The sequence below is a fragment of the Serinus canaria genome, chromosome 25 (genome assembly GCF_022539315.1).
Source record: "Serinus canaria isolate serCan28SL12 chromosome 25, serCan2020, whole genome shotgun sequence".
Taxonomy (NCBI): Eukaryota; Metazoa; Chordata; class Aves; order Passeriformes; family Fringillidae; genus Serinus; species Serinus canaria.
The window spans coordinates 8,624,835-8,643,666 of record NC_066338.1 but is presented as its reverse complement, the minus strand read 5'-3'; the positions used below and the strand labels follow the sequence as shown (position 1 = coordinate 8,643,666).

Genomic DNA, 18,832 nt, shown 5'->3' with positions numbered 1-18,832 from the left:
TTTGCTTTTCTGTCCTATCACCTTTACTTTTCTCTACTGCAATGCAGATGTTTTTGTCCAGTGAGGTCTTGTACATGTACACACATATTTGTCTCTATTATAACATCCAAACTCTCAGCTTATTCTATACAATCACATTACTGCACTATAAAACCCTTCATCACCTCATCTAATACAGTTTCTTACTTACTTAAGGCATATTCTTACTTGTAACTATAGAAATATAAGTCGATGATTTCTCTGTTTATTGTCTGTGTGCCTTGCTTTCACATCAGTCTAGGCTTCTTCCAAGACTGTAAATCAAACCCTCTTGAGTCTCTGAAGATTTCCATCCTTTAAGATCCAATCTACACCTTAGCTTTTACCTACAGCCTATCATAGCTACTATAATTACCATAATTACTATTCTCCAATCACTCACAGTCAGTACATTACAGTTTAAGCTCAAGTTGTTTTTCAGTTTTCTTCCAGTGGAAAATTCTGAGACCTTTTTTCTACTTTTTTCTCTTTTTTATGTTTGCTGTCTTGTTTGCCTGTGGCATCCTTCTGTTTGGTAAAAACATCTTCTTGTTTGAGGTGGGTTTATCCTTTGCTCTAAGCCATAAAAACCCTTTTAACCAACACACCCTTTGCCTCCCTGGTTATCCACTCAGACTGGCTCAGCAATTCTTTCCTTCTCTGTCAAAACTTGCTTCCAACTCTATTCCATTCTCAGCTCCTACATTCAGAGATCTTTTTGCCAAGCTCACACATATCTGTGAGATTTTCTTGTCAAAATTTCATCCTTCCCAACAGGGAGTCTGTGGTGTGGTGAGGCTCCCAGGATGAGGTATGAGAATTTCACTCCACGTTCTCAGAAGGCTGAAATATTATACTATTCTATTCTATATTATTCTATATTATTCTGTTCTATTCTATTCTATTCTATTCTATTCTATTCTATTCTATTCTATTCTAGTCTAGTCTAGTCTAGTCTAGTCTAGTCTAGTCTAGTCTAGTCTAGTCTATATGATTCGATCCTAGTCTATTCCATTCTATCCATTCCATTCCATTCGATTCCATGCCATGCCATGCCATGCCATTCCATGCCATTCCAGTCCAGGCTATTCGATTGTATTCGATATGATTCTAGTCTATTCGTAGTCCATTCCATGTTATAGTATGCTATTCTATGCTAGGCGATTCTATTCTAGTCTATTCTATTCTATTCTATTCTATTCTATTCTATTCTATGCTATTCTATTCTATTCTATTCTATTCTATTTTATATTATTCTATATTATTCTATTCTATTCCATTCCATTCCATTCCATTCCATTCCATTCCATTCCATTCCATTCTTATCCTACTATATTATATTAAAAAAAGCTATACCAAAACCATACTAAACTACAGAGGAAGGACACAGACAGAAGGCTGGGAAAGAATGAATAATAAAAACCCATGGCTGAGCAGAGTCCTGACACAGCTGGGCTGGGATTGGTCATTCAGTCAGCACCATTCACACGCTGGGTGAACAATCCCCAAATCACACCCCAGAGCAGCAGAACATGGAGAAGCTGAGCCTGCTCATCCTCCCAGGAGAAGAAACCCTGGGGAAGGGATTTTTCAGAGGCTGTCACAGTGAGCCTGTCCCAGCTGCAGGATCTGCTCCCCTGGGCCCCGAGCCTGGTGCTGAGCATCATTCCCTGCTGGGGCTGTGCATCCCCTCTGCCCCCTCCCCAAACTCCCTCGGGGGGAGCAGGAGTGCTGTGAGGAGGGACAAAGGGGTGACACTGGGATGGGGGGACACACACAGCCCCAGGACCCCCCCCAATGAACCCCAACATGGAGCCACAGAGCCCTGGCAGCACCCTGGGGGTTGGGGTCTGGTGGCTGCTTTGGGGTTCTTGGGGGGGTCACATCTGCCCTAAAACCCCTCCCAGCCCCACAGACACTCCCAGACCCCCCAAAGCACCCCACAGCCCCTGGCCAGGACTCTCCCAAAGCACTCCCTGCAATGTAAATGGCCCTGAGAGCCACCAAAACCCCTTCCCATCTCCCCCAAGACCCACCCAAATTCTCTGCAAGCCCGGCCAGGATCTCAAACCCCCCTCACAGTCTGCCTCAAAAGCCCCTCAAAGCCCCTCCCAGCACCACCAATGCCCCAAGAGCCACAAAAGCCTCGGGCTGTTCCCCCAGGACCCCCCAGACCCCCTGGCACCCCCATGGCACTGACCAGGAGAGGTTGGTGGACAGGAACATCCCCAGCCAGGAGCAGCTCAGGCACTTTCAGCAGTGATTTGGGCACTTTGGGGGGGACACCCCAAATGGGGAGACCCAGGCCAGGGACTGGGACAGAACCAGAATTCCTGGAGAACAGATGGGCTCAGGTGGACAAACTCTGCCAGCACAGCCACGAGACTGTGGCCCCATCTGCCTGGCCCTGCAACACCCCCAGGCTCCTGGAGATTCCTCTGAATCCCAAATTCACCTCCAAATCCCAGTGAAGTGCTGCAGCTTTAGATCTGTTTAATTTCTTTATCTCAGTTCTGGGTGTTTGGATGGGATAAAGATGGAAATTATTTAGGTTGGAAAAGACCTCCAAGGATCATCCAGCTTTCCTCCATGCCACCAGAAGAAACAATTGGACAGAGCAGATTTTTTAGGGTGCAAAGGTATGTTGGGGGTTAGATTTTTCTTCCTTTTGTTCCTTTTAACTTACAGAATTTTTTTTTTTTGCTAGGAAAGACTAACAACTGGATACTTAAGGAAACAAAAGATGTGATCAAGCTCTGGGAGGAGGGCATCTGGCTGCACTCCTCTTATCTGGGAGCTTCTCCCCAGCCCAGCCCAGAGCTGCTTCTCCAGCCGTGGGTTAGAAATTTAACTGGGGGTAGAAACCAACTTTAGATTTAGCTGAAGCCTGCTGTTTAAGCTCAACTTGTGTGCTCCCAAAAAAGCCTGCAGAGAAAACAAAGGAGATTCAAGGCTACCTAGAAAGGAATGCAAACATCCAAGCTGAAGAGAGATAAGGGGAGGGGGCTGCCCTACCGACCTTGGGGCTGAAGAGATGAAAAAACTGAATCTGGGTCACAGCTTCGTGACTACACAACTGTGTGGGCTGACAAAATTAATAAAACAGTTTAATTCATATGTGTTAGGGAAATTAATCCACAAACATCAGAGGTTTGTGTCCAAAAAGGAGACAGAGGAGGCCTTTGACTTTATTTGAATTATGGCAGAGGCCATGGGGCATTCCCCTGGGGTCGCTCCAATTTTTAGGGGATGCAGCCTCCCTTTTTATCCCAATTTCCCTTCTCTCTTTCCCCATTGGCTGAGGTACCTAAGAAGTACAGACTTCCCAAAACACCTGATACCAGACATTTCCCTCTAACCCTCCCTTTTAATTTTTAAATCTTACGGAATTTAGGGTTTCCCCCATTATTTCTTTCACCTTTCAATGTCCAGTTTCATTTATCAGCAACCCTAAAGTTTATTTGTAAAAGCAAAATATCTTTTTCCATTCATCAATCAGTGGAATCCTTCCCATTGTTTCTTTTATCTCTCAGTGCTGGTTTCATCTGGCAGCAGAGCCACAGCTGGTTTGGAAAGACAAATCCCACATTCCTCTCATATGCATATCTGCATATGCATATTTCTTTTATGCATATGCAACAAGTTAAGAGGTAAGATAAACTTGGGAATTTCCGGGGGTGCCCATGTCCTCAGAGAGCACCATCCAGTGCTGAAATCAGTCCTAGTGGCTTCACAGCTTCTACCAATTGTGGGGTTTTTTTCTGCAGATCAGGGTGAGCCTCTGCTTGTGAGACTGAACTGGGGCTTTATTAACACCCACCTCCCTAAAAGAGGGATCCATCCCCGTGTGCCTGGGACCCTGAGCTCGGCTCTCCCTGCCCTGCAGCCCCTGCTGTAGATACATCCCATAATACTGGCTTTTCACAAATGTAAAAACGATTTTATAGCTGTGGTGTCAGAATAACTTTGCTATATATTTTCTATTTCTGTTGGTAATTAAGGTTAGACATAGCAGTGAAACACCTGATGTAATTATGCTTGTGCTAAAATGCCTGCTTTGGTTGGGATAACATCCAATTGAGAGGAATAACAGATTTGTCTTTCCAAACCAGCTGTGGGTCTGCTGCTAAATGAAACCAGCACTGAGAGATAAAAGAAACAATGGGAAGGATTCCACTGATTGATGAATGGAAAAAGATATTTTGCTTTTACAAACAAACTTTAGGGTTGCTGATAAATGAAACTGGACATTGAAAGATGAAATAAACAACAGGGAAAATCCCTAAATTCCGTAAGAATTAAAAATTAAAAGGGAGGGTTATACATTAGAGGGAAATCTCTGGTATCAGGAGTTTTGGGAAGTGTGTACCTCTCAAGTACCTCAGAAATGGGGAAAGAGAGAAGGGAAATTGGGATAAAAAGGGAGGCTGCATCCCCCAAAAATTGGAGAGACCCCAGAGGAATGCCCCATGGCCTCTCCATTTATTGGAATAAAGTCAAAGGTTTCCTCTGTCTCCTTTTTGAACATAAATCTCTGGTGTTTGTGGATTAATTTTCCTGACACAATGAACACAGGATGAGGACACCTGTACAGATCTGCCAGTATCAGAAATCACCATTAAAGGCAGCGTGGACTGGGCCCAAAACTGAGGATGATGATTAAAAAAAAAGGACTAAACCCACAACCCAGGAATACTCATGATCTAAAAAGGTGGATCCAAGGAGGAGATCTGCTCAACAGTTTTTGGAACATGTAAACTATTTAAGGGGTATCCCCAAGATGCACCCGGCTGTAACAACCTTGGCTCTAAGGTCCTTGTTTCCTATTGGCCTTTATTAAACCTTTTAAGTTTTCACAGGAGACTGAACATGTTTTTCACACCCCACACCCCCTGCCTGCTGACACATCTTGCCTGGTGCTCCCTGAGCCCTGCTGGGGCACTGGGATCAGCTGCCCCTGTGGGTTTGTGCAGCAAAGCCTCTGGCAGGGCTGTAGTAGTTGGTGTTTTTTTGCTTTATTACACACACCAGTAAAGAACTGTCATTCCTATTCCCATATCTTTGCCTGAGAGCCCCTTAATTTCAGGATTCTAGTAATTCAGAGGGAGGGGGAATTACATTTTCCATTCCAAGGAGGGCTCCTGCCTTCCTCAGCAGCCATCTGTCTTTCAAACCAAGACAAGGTAAAAAATCAGCTCTTCCCAAGGAGTTTCCAAGATGGAGCTGAGACCCAATGAATGTTCCTGCCCCAGGGTTGAGTCAGGTGCCTACAGGGATCCAGGATGATGTGGAGACCACCAGCCAGACATCTTCCCAGCTTGGATTATTGGGAATGTGGATCACCAGGGCTCTCCACGACGAGGGTTCTCTGATGGGGGAGGAAGCTGGGGCAGTGCACAGAGCTCTTCCTCAGCGGTGCCTCCATTGGTGTTGATTCAAGACTGAGCTAGTCCTGAACCTCTTCCCACACTCGGGGCACTCGTAGGGCCTCTCCCCGGTGTGGATGCGCCGGTGCCTGGTGAGGTGGGAGTTGTGCTTGAAGCCCCTCCTGCAGTCGGGGCAGCGGAAGGGCCTCTCCTCGGTGTGGATCCGCTGGTGAATGAGGAGAAGGGAGCTGGTCTGAAAGGATTTCCCACACTCAGAACACTCGTAGGGCCTCTCCCCTGTGTGGATCTTCTGGTGGGAGGTCAGGTGGGAGCTCCGGAGGAAGTTCTGGCCGCATTCCCAACACTCATAGGGCCGTTCCCCGGTGTGGATGCGATGGTGGATGGTCAGCTGGGGGCTGTCTCTGAAGCCCTTCCCACACTCAGGACACTCGTAGGGCTTCTCCCCAGTGTGGATCATCTGGTGGCGGAGCAGGCGGGACCTCCAGCTGAAGCCCTTCCCACACTCCAAGCACTTGTGGGGCTTCTCCCCATCATCGAGCTGCTCATGGAGCACCAGCTCCGAGATCAGGTTGGAGTTCTGTCCACCTTCCTGGCACAGGGTGGGTCTTTCCTCCTCAGGGCACCCTGGGCTGGGTTTGCAGCCCCTCCTCCTGGGAGATCTCTGGGGATTTTCCTCCCCATCGGATTCCTGCACCGTGGAGTCACTCAGAACGGCCTCTTCCACCAGGTTCTGCTGTGGGGATTTGTCCTCCCTGGTCTCCATCTTCAGCTCCTGCTCTGGGGAAGGAAGGACAAGGAGAGGATGGGATTTATCTCCAGGCCACAGGGAAGGGGAGGGAGATCGCCCCTGTGCATCCCTGGCAGGATGGGATTGGCAGCAGGGTTGTCCTGCAGCCAGGGGCCATGCTGGGCTGGGAGATGGAGCAGGAGAGAGGGGGAAAGGGGCACTGACTTCCTCCTCACCTGCCTGGGGGTCCCAGGATACCTTCCTCTTCCTTGAAGCCTCCTTTTCCATCTGGCCAAGGGTTGGGAATGGGAAACCCTGATTTGCAGGGAAAACAAGTCATGAGCACATTGGGTTTAAAGGTCCGTCTGCCCAAGTCCATGTCTAGATGTCAGCATAAACATCTGCTCTAAAAAAGCCTCCCAGGAGTTCCCGAGCTCTGGTCTCTCAATTTGAGGTTCTGGGATTCCTCCCTCCCCAGGCTGCTGGAGACCCAGCAATCCCAAATTTCCCCATTTTCTGTCTCCCCACTTAGGGATGCTGGCGGTTCTGGGGGTCTTTTCTCCCCTCATTCTCTGCTCGGGGCTGCAGGGGCTCCAAGGAGTCCCCCCTGCCCCTCTCCAGGCTCTGAGGCTCCCGCCCATGGCAGCACTCCCCCCTCTCTGGGCTCCCCACTTTGGGCTCCTGGGGGACACAGGGCTCTGCTCCTCCAGGCTGCCTCTGCCGCCAGCCTCCACCGCCACCCCCCGATGTCCCCCCGAGGGGCCTTTTCCGCTCAGCCTTGCACTTCTCCATTCTCCAAACATCCCCTGAAAAACCCAACCCAGGCACCCCCCGGGATATCTGGGCCGAGCTCCCCCTCCCCGCTCACCTGAGGGATGGGGGGGATGATCCCACAGGTGGGGGCTGTGGATTCAGGGAGGGCTTGGTGGTGCTGAGGCACCAAAACCTTCACTGCATTCCAAAGGAGTGGCCAAGGGAACAGCGGGGCTGGGGACAGGCCACAGGGAAGGACTGTCACAGCCACATTCCTGCATTCACTCCTCCATCCAGGTGCTTCCAGCCTGGAGGGGATATCCCACAGGAGAGCAGCTCCTGGTCACACCCCCAGCACGTGCACTGCTCCAGGGCTGGATCCAGAGCCTGCTTCTGTCTGCCTGAAGGCACAGAGGCACCTACAGGACATCTCAGCTCTCCCTGCATCCTTCTCCAGGTGAGCACCCCCAGCTCTACCCGCCTGGCTCCACATCAGAGGGGCTCCAGCTCTTGGAGCATCTCTGGTGCCTCCTCTGCACTGGCTCCAGCAGCTCCAGCTCCTTCCTGTGCTGGCCCCCAGGGCTGGGGCAGCTCTGCAGGTGGGGTCTCACCTGAGTGGGGCAGAGGAGCAGAATCCCCCCTCCCCTGCTGCCCACACTGGGGCTCAGTCCAGACTCAGGGGGGGTTTCAGGCCTGGGCCTTCCTTCTGCTTTCCTTCATCTGCCTCTGTCCCTCCTCTTCCTCTTCCTCCCACTCCTCCTCTTCCACCCTCCTCCTCCTCTTCCTCCTCCCTCAGCCTACCTCCTTCCCCTCTTCCATCCCTTCTGGCAGCACTGCCAGGGACTGGGCTGGACTGGGGGAACTGGGAGTGACTGGGAATGACTGTGACCATGCTGAGGGCAACTGGGATATACTGAGAGTGTCTGTGACCTTACTGGGGTAACTGGAACCACACTCAGACCATGCTGGGGAGAACTGGGACCCCATGCTGGGGGCAACTGGGAGTGACTGGGTGTACAATGGGGACAACTGGGCACGACTGGGACCGTGCTGGGAGGGCCTGGGATCATCTCTGGATTGTCTGGGACTATAATGGGGGCTACTGGGATCCTATTGGGATTACAGAGAGAGCAGGTGAGCCATGCTGGGATCCAGACTGGGATCATACTGGATCATACTGGCAGCAACTGGCATCAGGCTGGAAGCAACTGAGGACACCTGGGAGTGACTGGGAACATGCTGGCAGTAACTGGGATACACTGGGAGAGACTGAAACCACACTGGGGGTAACTGGGAGCAACTGGAACCACACTGGATGATCATGGGAGCAGCTGTGCCCATGCTGGGGTCCTACTAGAAGTGGCTGCTGTCAAACTGGGGGTGACTGGAAAGGTGCTGGCTCTGACTGGAACCATACTGGAAGCAACTGGGAGCAACTGGGCCCACACTGGGAGTGTCAGGGAGTCACTCTTGGCATGACTGGAATCATACTGGGAGTATCTAGGACTGATTGGGGCCATACTGGGAGTGACTGGAACCATACTGGGGGAGACTGGGTGTTACTGGGATCATCCTGGAAGCCACTGGGATTACAGCAGGTGTGAATGGATCCTGACTGGGGGTTACTGGGAGCTACTGGGCCCATGCTGGGAAGAAAATGTGGACACACTGGGAGCATCTGGGATCAACTGGAAGGTTCTGGAACTATGGTGAAGGGACTGTGACCACAACTGGGATCATACTGGGAGCAACTGGGACTACATTATGGGCAATTGACAGAAACTGGGATCATGCTGGAGGCAACTGGGAATAAGTGGGAAAGGCTTTGATCATTCTGAGATAACCAGAATATTACTGGGGCAACTGGGAACGATTACAAACATGCTGGGGGCAACTGGGATATACTGGGAGTGTCTGTTAACCATACTGGGGGCACTGGAAGCACACTGGGAATAGCTGGGACCATGCTGGGGCAACTGGGAGTGAGTGGGACCATGCTGGGAGGGACTGGGACTATTCTAGGGACAGCTGGGATCATGCTGGGAGGAACTGGGAACAACAGGAACTATACCAGAGGCAACTGGGATCATACTGGGATCACAGTGGGACCAGCTGGGTCCATGCTGGGTGAGGCTGGGATCACACTGAGGGTGACTGGAATCATACTGGGATTGACTGGGAGTGGCTGTGAGCAACTGGAATCATGCTGAAAGCAACTGGGAGGAACTGGGAGTGACTGGGAGCATGCTGGGGGTGACTGGAATATACTGGGAGACACTGGGATCATACTGGAGGCTCCTGGGGTCATGCTGGGATTGACAGGGAGCAACTGGGAGCCACTGGCATCATACTGGGAGTGACTGGAATTAGATTGCAAGTGACTGGGATCATACTGGGAGTGACTGGGATAGAACTGGGGGCAACTGAACCACGCTGATGTTACTGGGAGTGCCTGGAAGTGACTATGAGAATGTTTAGGGCAACTGGGATATACTGGGAGTGCCTGAGACCCTGCAGGTGGGGACTGGGACCACACTGGGAGCCACTGGGAATGTGCTGGGGGAAACTGGGATCGTGCTGGGGGCACTGGGGGCAAGTGTGAGTGACTGGGGGCCCTGCTGGGAGACACTGGCATCATACTGGGAGTTATGGGGATCATACTGGGGCAAGTGGGAGAACTGGGATCACGCTGGATGAAAACTGGAAGAACTGGGAGCAACTGGGACTGCAGGGGCAAATTGCACCATAATGGGGATGAGATGACTGGGGTCATACTGGGATCAACAGGGATCCTGCAGGGAGTGAGGAGAAGTGATCAGGAACATACTGGGAGTAACTGGGCTCACACTGGGAGCAGCCACAGGCGGCCCCATGAGACCCAAACCCCTTTCCCGGCCATGCCACCCCTCCAGCCCCGGGACCCCCCCCCAAAACACCTCCCAGGGACCCCCGATGTCCCCCTGAGGACATCTGTGTCTCAGCTTTGGAGCCCGGCAAGGTCCAAACATCCCCCCCAAAAACCCCAAACCCGGCACCCCCCAGGATATCTGGGAGCTCTCCCCAGTTCTCCCAGCATGGTCCTGCCTGTTCCCAGTGTGGTTCCAGTCACCCCAGTAAGGTCGCAGACAATCCCAGTATATCCCAGTTGCCCTCAGCATGGTCACAGTCATTCCCAGTCACTCCCAGTTCCCCCAGTCCAGCCCAGTCCCTGGCAGCGCTGCCACTGCTGGGATCCCCCAGCCCTGGGTGCGTTCCCCCCTCCCGCAGGTGCCCCAAGGGCTGGCAGTGCCCAGGCAGGGTCCCCAGCACGGCCCAGTTTGGATGTGCAGCCCCCAGTTTGCCCAGTTTGCCTCTCCTTTGGCCCGGGCCGGGTTCCCCCGCCCGCAGCGGCTGGGAGCAGCCGAGAGCCCCGCGCTGCCCATCCCGACCTGTCCCGGCTCCATCCCCGCTCCAGCCGCGGGCTGCGAGGGCTGCGGGAACGGGGCACCGAGGGTGTCGGGGCTGCTGGGGGAGGAGGAGGAAGGAAGGGAAGGGGAGGGATGGAGGAGGCGGGGTTAGGGGGGAGGAGGAGCAGGGATGGAAGAGGAGGGGGAGGCAGACGAAGGACAAAGGAGGATCAAGGAAAGCAGCCGGAACCACGCGCTGGAGCCCTGCCTGAATTCGCAGCCCCCACCTGTGGGATCATCGCCCCCCCCATGGTGCAGGTGAGCGGGGAGGGGGAGCTCGGCCCAGATATCCCGGGGGTCCCTGGGTGGGGTTTTTTCGGGGGATGTTTGGAGAATGGAGAAGTCCAGGGCTGAGTGGAAAAGGCCCCTCGGGGGGACATCGTGGGGTGGCGGTGGCGGCTGGTGGCAGAGGCAGCCTGGAGGAGCAGAGCCCTGTGTCCCCCAGGAGCCCAAAGTGGGGAGCCCAGAGAGGGGGGAGCGCCGCCATTGGCGGGAGCCTCAGAGCCTGGAGAGGGGCAGGGGGGACTCCTTGGAGCCGCTGCAGCCCCGAGCAGAGAATGAGGGGAGAAGGGACCCCCAGAACCGCCAGCATCCCTAAGTGGGGAGACAGAAAATGGGGAACTTTTGGGATTGCTGGGTCTCCAGCAGCCTGGGGGAGGGCGGGAACCCAGTAGACGGGGACCCCCAATACGAGCGTGACCCCCAGGAGATGGGACAGGAGAGAACGTCCCCGGGCACCTGCGGGATGGGGGGCGATGCTCCCGGCGTGCGGCGAGTCCAGGCAGCGCCGGAGCCGCGCGATCCCGGCCGTGCTGCGCTCCCGCCGCTTCCTGCTGCCGCTCCGCCTCTTCCTCCTCCTCCTCCTCCTCCTCCTCCTCTCCCGGTCCCGAAAGCCTCGCAGCCGGCGGGAGGGGCGGGGATGGAACCGGGGAAGGTCGGAACGGACCGAGGGGGGTGGGGGGGGGGATGGCAGGAGTGTTTGTGACTGGGCTGTACTGGGATCATACTGGGAGCAGCTCCTGGCTGACGGAGTTCTCCTGGGATCACACTGGGAAGGAGGAGGAGCAGCGCGATGGCTCCAGCGCTGGGGCTGGGGACGCTCCTGGGGCCCCGGGGGTCGGCGAGAGGTGAGGGGGACCCCCGGCACCGGGACTCTTTGATCGCCCATCCCGGAGCAGCGGGGACCCCTGAACCCCCATTCCTGGGCGCCGGGATTCCCCCGCATCCCGCATTCCCGGGCAGGGGTTCCACCCTGCACCCCCTCATCCCGCACCAACAACCCCCGCACCCTCTTCGCGGCCATCCCGCCGCTCCCAGCCCCCAGCCCCTCCTTTCCTCAACGCCGAGGACTCCCAGCACCCCTGTTCCAAACCATCCCGGTTTTCCCATCTTTTTCTGGGAATGGGGCCCTTGGAGCTCCCTTTCCTGGATACAGGAACCCCCTTAACCCAGCCCATCCCAGATTTGCCCACCCCAGCCTCCCCTTTTCTCCATCCTGGAACCCCCAAACCCCATTCCCTGCTGTCGCAGCTCTCCCATTCCCCCTTTGGTTCCCCCGTGACCCCCCAGCCCCCAAATCTCGGTGTCCCCCCCAGTTCTCCTGTCCCTGAGTTCCCTGCCTGGCCCGGGCTTCCCCCACTTCATGTCCATGTGATTTATTAGAAATATGGATATTGATCTAGTACCGATATCCAGCTGTGACTGACAAAGACTCTCGAACAGTTTAAAGTTGGAAAGTGTGTGTTTGTTGTGACACAGGGCAGCCTCCCAAATACACACCACAATTTACAGGTGATTACAGAGTCCTTTATCTATACAAGTATTGAATACCCAAAATACAAATGCATATTCATAACTTTGGCACCTCCCATTCCCATTACTAATTGTAATTAGTTCAAAAGCCATTAAGCATGCGTAGTTAGTTCCTTGAAGTGGGTCGGTGGTCCCTTTCATGGGTCCCAAAATGAGGAAGTAAAGGAAATAAAATGAAGTAAAGTTCTGACCTTTCTACCTTTTCAATGCAAATATGACAAATGAACCTTTGGTAGAACTCCCATTCCCTGCCTTCAGTTGGTTTCAGAGCAGAGGAGGCTGAATTGTCTTTATGTTCCCAAAAGCTTTTTATCAGTTTCTATATTCTTCTATCACAAACCCAGCTAACCAAACCCTGTGCTGACAAGCAATCAACTATTAGTTAACTCCTAACTCTTTACTTCATCAAGGCCTACCCACTTATTTTGATTAATAAAGCCTATCTCCTCTAAAATCCCTAAATTCCTTAAAGTTTCTGTCTCCATGTGGGGTCCCTGGCTGGGATCCCCTTCCAGCGCCGGGGATGGCAGCCGGAGCCGAGCCGGGATCCCGGCACAGCCACGGGGCACCAGGGAGCTGCGGGTGCTGCCATTCCCAGTTGCTCCCAGTCCCTCCCAGTGGCTGCATGGTCAGCTCCCAGTATGTGCCTGGTAGCTCCCAGCACCCACCAGACAGGGACCAATCACACCCCCCACAATCCCAGTCCGATTGTGACTACTCCCAGTATGATCCCAGTCACTTGCAATCTAATTCCAGTCACTCCCAGTCACTCCCAGTATGATGCCAGTGGCTCCCAGTTGCTCCCTGTCAATCCCAGCATGACTCCAGGAGCCTCCAGTATGATCCCTGTGTCTCCCAGGATATTCCAGCCGCCCCCAGAATGCTGCCAGTCACTCCCAGTTCCTCCCAGTTGCTTTCAGCATGATTCCAGTTGCTCACAGCCTCTCCCAGTCAATCCCAGTATGATTCCAGTCACCCTCAGTGTGATCCCAGTCTCACCCAGCATGGACCCAGCTGGTCCCACTGTGATCCCAGTATGATCCCAGTTGCCTCTGGTATAGTTCCTGTTGTTCCCAGTTCCTCCCAGCATGATCCCAGCTGTCCCTAGAATAGTCCCAGTCCCTCCCAGCATGGTCCCACTCACTCCCAGTTGCCCCAGTATGGTCCCAGCTATTCCCAGTGTGCTTCCAGTCCCCCCAGTATGGTTAACAGACACTCCCAGTATATCCCAGTTGCCCCCAGCATGTTTGTAATCGTTCCCAGTTGCCCCAGTAATATTCTGGTTACCTCAGAATGATCAAAGCCTTTCCCACTTATTCCCAGTTGCCTCCAGCATGATCCCAGTTTCTGTCAATTGCCCATAATGTAGTCCCAGTTGCTCCCAGTATGATCCCAGTTGTGGTCACAGTCCCTTCACCATGGTTCCAGAACCTTCCAGTTGATCCCAGATGCTCCCAGTGTGTCCACATTTTCTTCCCAGCATGGGCCCAGTAGCTCCCAGTAACCCCCAGTCAGGATCCATTCACACCTGCTGTAATCCCAGTGGCTTCCAGGATGATCCCAGTAACACCCAGTCTCCCCCAGTATGGTTCCAGTCACTCCCAGTATGGCCCCAATCAGTCCTAGATACTCCCAGTATGATTCCAGTCATGCCAAGAGTGACTCCCTGACACTCCCAGTGTGGGCCCAGTTGCTTCCAGTATGGTTCCAGTCAGAGCCAGCACCTTTCCAGTCACCCCCAGTATGACACCAGCCACTTCCAGTAGGATCCCAGCATGGGCACAGCTGCTCCCATGATCATCCAGTGTGGTTCCAGTTGCTCCCAGTTACCCCCAGTGTGGTTCCAGTATGCTCCCAGTGTATCCCAGTTACTCCCAGCATGTTCCCAGTCACTCCCAGGTGTCCTCAGTTGTTTCCAGCCTGATGCCAGTTGCTGCCAGTATGATCCAGTATGATCCCAGTCTGGATCCCAGCATGGCTCACCTGCTCTCTCTGTAATCCCAATAGGATCCCAGTAGCCCCCATTATAGTCCCAGACAATCCAGAGATGATCCCAGGCCCTCCCAGCACGGTCCCAGTTGTGCCCAGTTGTCCCCATTGTACACCCAGTCACTCCCAGTTGCCCCCAGCATGGGGTCCCAGTTCTCCCCAGCATGGTCTGAGTGTGGTTCCAGTTACCCCAGTAAGGTCACAGACACTCTCAGTATATCCCAGTTGCCCTCAGCATGGTCACAGTCATTCCCAGTCACTCCCAGTTCCCCCAGTCCAGCCCAGTCCCTGGCAGTGCTGCCAGAAGGGATGGAAGAGGGGAAGGAGGTAGGCTGAGGGAGGAGGAAGAGGAGGAGGAGGGTGGAAGAGGAGGAGTGGGAGGAAGAGGAAGAGGAGGGACAGAGGCAGATGAAGGAAAGCAGAAGGAAGGCCCAGGCCTGAAACCCCCCCTGAGTCTGGACTGAGCCCCAGTGTGGGCAGCAGGGGAGGGGGGATTCTGCTCCTCTGCCCCACTCAGGTGAGACCCCACCTGCAGAGCTGCCCCAGCCCTGGGGGCCAGCCCAGGAAGGAGCTGGAGCTGCTGGAGCCAGTGCAGAGGAGGCACCAGAGATGCTCCAAGAGCTGGAGCCCCTCTGATGTGGAGCCAGGCGGGGAGAGCTGGGGGTGCTCACCTGGAGAAGGATGCAGGGAGAGCTGAGATGTCCTGTAGGTGCCTCTGCCTTCAGGCAGACAGAAGCAGGCTCTGGATCCAGCCCTGGAGCAGTGCAGGTGCTGGGGGTGTGACCAGGAGCTGCTCTCCTGTGGGATATCCCCTCCAGGCTGGAAGCACCTGGATGGAGGAGTGAATGCAGGAATGTGGCTGTGACAGTCCTTCCCTGTGGCCTGTCCCCAGCCCCGCTGTTCCCTTGGCCACTCCTTTGGAATGCAGTGAAGGTTTTGGTGCCTCAGCACCACCAAGCCCTCCCTGAATCCACAGCCCCCACCTGTGGGATCATCCCCCCCATCCCTCAGGTGAGCGGGGAGGGGGAGCTCGGCCCAGATATCCCGGGGGGTCCCTGGGTTGGGTTTTTGGGGGCTGTTTGGAGAATGGAGAAGTGCAAGGCTGAGCGGAAAAGGCCCCTCGGGGGGACATCAGGGGGTGGCGGTGGCGGCTGGCGGCAGAGGCAGCCTGGAGGAGCAGAGCCCTGTGTCCCCCAGGAGCCCAAAGTGGGGAGCCCAGAGAGGGGGGAATGCCGCCGTTGGCGGGAGCCTCAGAGCCTGGAGAGGGGCAGGGGGGACTCCTTGGAGCCCCTGCAGCCCAGAGCAGAGAATGAGGGGCGAAGGGAGCCCGGGAGCCCAAAACTCCAAGCTGCTGGGGAGATGGAAATGGGAGGAATTTATTTTTGATTCCTTGGACTGCCAGCAGCCTGGGGAGGGCAGGGACCGAGTAGACAGGAGACTCCCAATACAAGTGTGATCCCCAGCAGCTGGGACAGGGGGAACCCCCAAACACGAAAGGGGAGAGACCAGAGACACAGAACTCCTGGGAGTCTTTTTCACTGCTAAATCTTGGTGTTTGGGATGTTTTTATGCCTGGTGACTTCTAGAGATGGACTTGGTCAGGAGGACCTTCAAACTCTGTGTGCTCATCCCTTGTTTTCTCCAAACCAGGATTTCCCATTCCCAAACCTTGGCTGAATGGAGGAGGAGAAGGCTGTGAGGAAGAGCAAGATGTCCCAGGTCAACCGGGCAGGTGAGGAGGAAGTCAGTGCCCATTTCCCCCTCTTTCCTGCTCCATCTCCCAGCCCAGCATGGCCCCTGGCTGCAGGACAATCCTGCTGCCAATCCCATCCTGCCAGGGATGCACAGGGGCGATCTCCCTCCCCTTCCCTGTGGCCTGGAGATAAATCCCATCCTCTCCTTGTCCTTCCTCCCCAGAGCAGGAGCTGAAGATGGAGACCAGGAGGACAAATCCCCACAGCAGAACCTTGTGGAAGAGGCCGTTCTGAGTGCCTCCACAGCACAGGAATCCAACAAGGAGGAAAATCGCCGGAGATCCTGCAGGAGGAGGGGCTGCAAACCCAGCCCAGAGTGCTCTGAGGAGGAAAGAGCCACCCTGTGCCAGGAAGGTGGACAGAATTCCAACCAGAGCTTGGAGCTGGTGGTCCCTGAGCAGCTCAATGATGGGGAGAAGCCCTACAAGTGCTTGGAGTGTGGGAAGAGCTTCAGGCATAGCAACAAGCTGATCTGCCACCAGATGATCCACACTGGGGAATGGGCCTACGAGTGTCCTGAGTGTGGGAAGGGCTTCAGGTGCAGTTCCAACCTTGTCGTCCACCAACGCATCCACGCTGGGTACAGGCCCTACGAGTGTGAGGAGTGTGGGAAGAGCTTCAGTCAGAGCTGCAGCCTAACCCGCCACAGGATGATCCACACTGGGGAGAGGCCCTACGAGTGTCAGGAATGTGGGAAGAGCTTCAGACGGCGCTGCGACCTAATCCCCCACCAGATGATCCACACTGGGGAGAGGCCCTACGAGTGTCAGGAATGTGGGAAGAGCTTCAGACGGAGCTCCCACCTGATCCAGCACCAGGTGATCCACATTGGGGAATGTCCCTATGAGTGTGGGGAGTGTGGGAAGAGCTTCAGGCAGAGGACCCAACTGATCAGCCACCAACGCGTCCACACCGGGGAGAGGCCCTACGAATGTTCTGGGTGTCAGAAGAGGTTTTTCACCAGCTCAGATCTCCTCAAGCACCAGCGGATTCACAGTGAGGAGAGGCCCTTCTGCTGCCCTGACTGTGGGAAGGACTTCAAGCACAACTTCCACCTTCTCAGGCACCAGCGCATCCACACTGGGGAAAGACCCTACAAGTGTCCCCAGTGTGGGAAGAGCTTCTCCAGGAGCTCTCACTTGACCAGACACCAACAGAGGCACCGCAAAGGGAAGCCCTGAGAGTGCCTCCACTGTGGGAAGAGCTTCATGCACTGCCCCAACTCCATCCCCCATTGAAGAACTCACGTTAGTTGTACAGAGCCCTGGTGACCCACATTCCCTGTGATCCATGTACAGAAGTGTCTTTGCTTGGAAATAGGGGTATTCTATTCCTATCTGTTGGATGTGGGGCAGCTTAGCTTCTGTTAATTGGACAGTTTTCTTTATCTCTTCCTCAACCAATCCTCCCTCCAGGGAGATATCTTCTGTTAACGAGCCATTGAGTCTCACTGCACAACTGATAAAATTTTCATCATCTCATTGTGAGATGCTCCGCAGCACCAGACTTGAGTTAAGCTCAACAGGGTCTTCTTTCCCCACTGATTCTGCCAAGCCCGTTCCCTTGGCTGTGGTTTTGCTGGATAGTAGGTAGGGACAGTAGGAATCTCGTTCATCCATTCATGTGTGTCACTAATTAGATGGCGAGGCATTTGGCTAATTAATAAACATATAAATAATATACGTTCCTTTTCTGGGTTAAGTAAGGTGGCATGTCCACTTGAAAGTCCAGATTAGAATTTAAGCCCAAAATTGGGCCTATGACGCAGTTATGAAGGATGAGTCCCTCCCACCCAAAACTGATTCCACTGTCCAGCAAACCCACCGGGGGAAGGGGCCCAGAGACTTTATTAACAGATAACTACAATGGTACAATCGTTGGGGCTTTACTAGTAAATATGTGCACAATATCTACAGAGGCAGAAAGTACTGTAGATGCCAGGGCCCGAGCAGTCCTCTCTAGCCTCGTTTTAGAGAGGCCAAGGGCCGACAGTAGCTCAGCATTTTTACCAAACCACTTTCCACGGGCCCCCATTGGGAAGCCAACATAGCCTATGTCCTTTACATTAGTCAGATGTTGGATCTGTAGGTGAAGGCGTTGATACTTCCTCGCCTTCTCTGAGGCGGCCTCCCTCAATGAGGAGTCAGAGTGCTCGTACCTTACTGTCACATCCACCACTACCGCCTTGGAGCCTTTAACAAAGATCAAATCTGGCTTAAATAATTCATTAACTTAATCTCTTAAGTGCAGCTTCAATTGGAAGACAGTCCAATTCTCTGCCCTAGCCTCACGGCTAAGTACCTCACAGATAATATTATGTCTTTTAATCCTGGCCTCCTGAGTAATTGGACAATTGCTGACAATGTGGGCCACAGTTTCAAATCTAGCTCCACAGTGTCTGCAGGATCGAACGGCTTCCTCATGCCTACCCCTTGCCAGGAATTCACGCGTCGGGTAGACATGGGCTCTGAGCTGGAGGGCCGTAATAAGTTTACGGTGAGGTATGCCCCTATGTTGCCTTATCCAGGCATTACTGATGACATCATTCCCAAAATTCTCAATGCCATGGCCTTGAGCAACCAGATGTACCCATCTCTCAAACTCAGCTTTCCGCCAGTCACAAGGTCTTGGATAGCGGACTTTGGAAGCAGGCGCCTCCCACTCTGACTGGGCCTCAACACCACCACCACCACCAACCTCTGGTAAGGGTTCCCAAATCGACGGGATGGACTCTTGTCTCCCTCCTGCTTTAATCCATAACCTCTCAAACACCCGTTCCAGGTGTTCCTCCTTCAAAAAACCAACAAGAGTCTCATCCGAAGACTGAGCCAGTCTATGGAGTCTCCGTGCTTGTATACTTGGAATTAGCGCCACCAACTTGATGATACCCAAACCACCATCCTTAAAACTCGAATACAAGATTGCATCACACGTACTCGGTGGAAG

The 18,832-nt window shown here is 53.8% G+C and overlaps 1 protein-coding gene and 1 pseudogene across 1 annotated transcript in view; one reads left to right on the top strand and one right to left on the bottom strand.

The window, feature by feature from the left end:
• The window catches only part of LOC103824895 (zinc finger protein 208-like), a 193,029-nt pseudogene extending 181,850 nt beyond the window's left edge, over nt 1-11,179 (bottom strand).
• LOC103824723 (zinc finger protein 420-like) overlaps nt 1-18,388 on the top strand; it is a 210,159-nt gene extending 191,771 nt beyond the window's left edge. The window contains 1 exon segment of the mRNA XM_050984017.1: nt 16,241-18,388. Coding sequence (XP_050839974.1) covers nt 16,241-17,067 — 827 coding nt within the window. The 3' untranslated portion in view covers nt 17,068-18,388.
• The last annotated feature ends 444 nt before the right edge of the window (nt 18,389-18,832 follow it).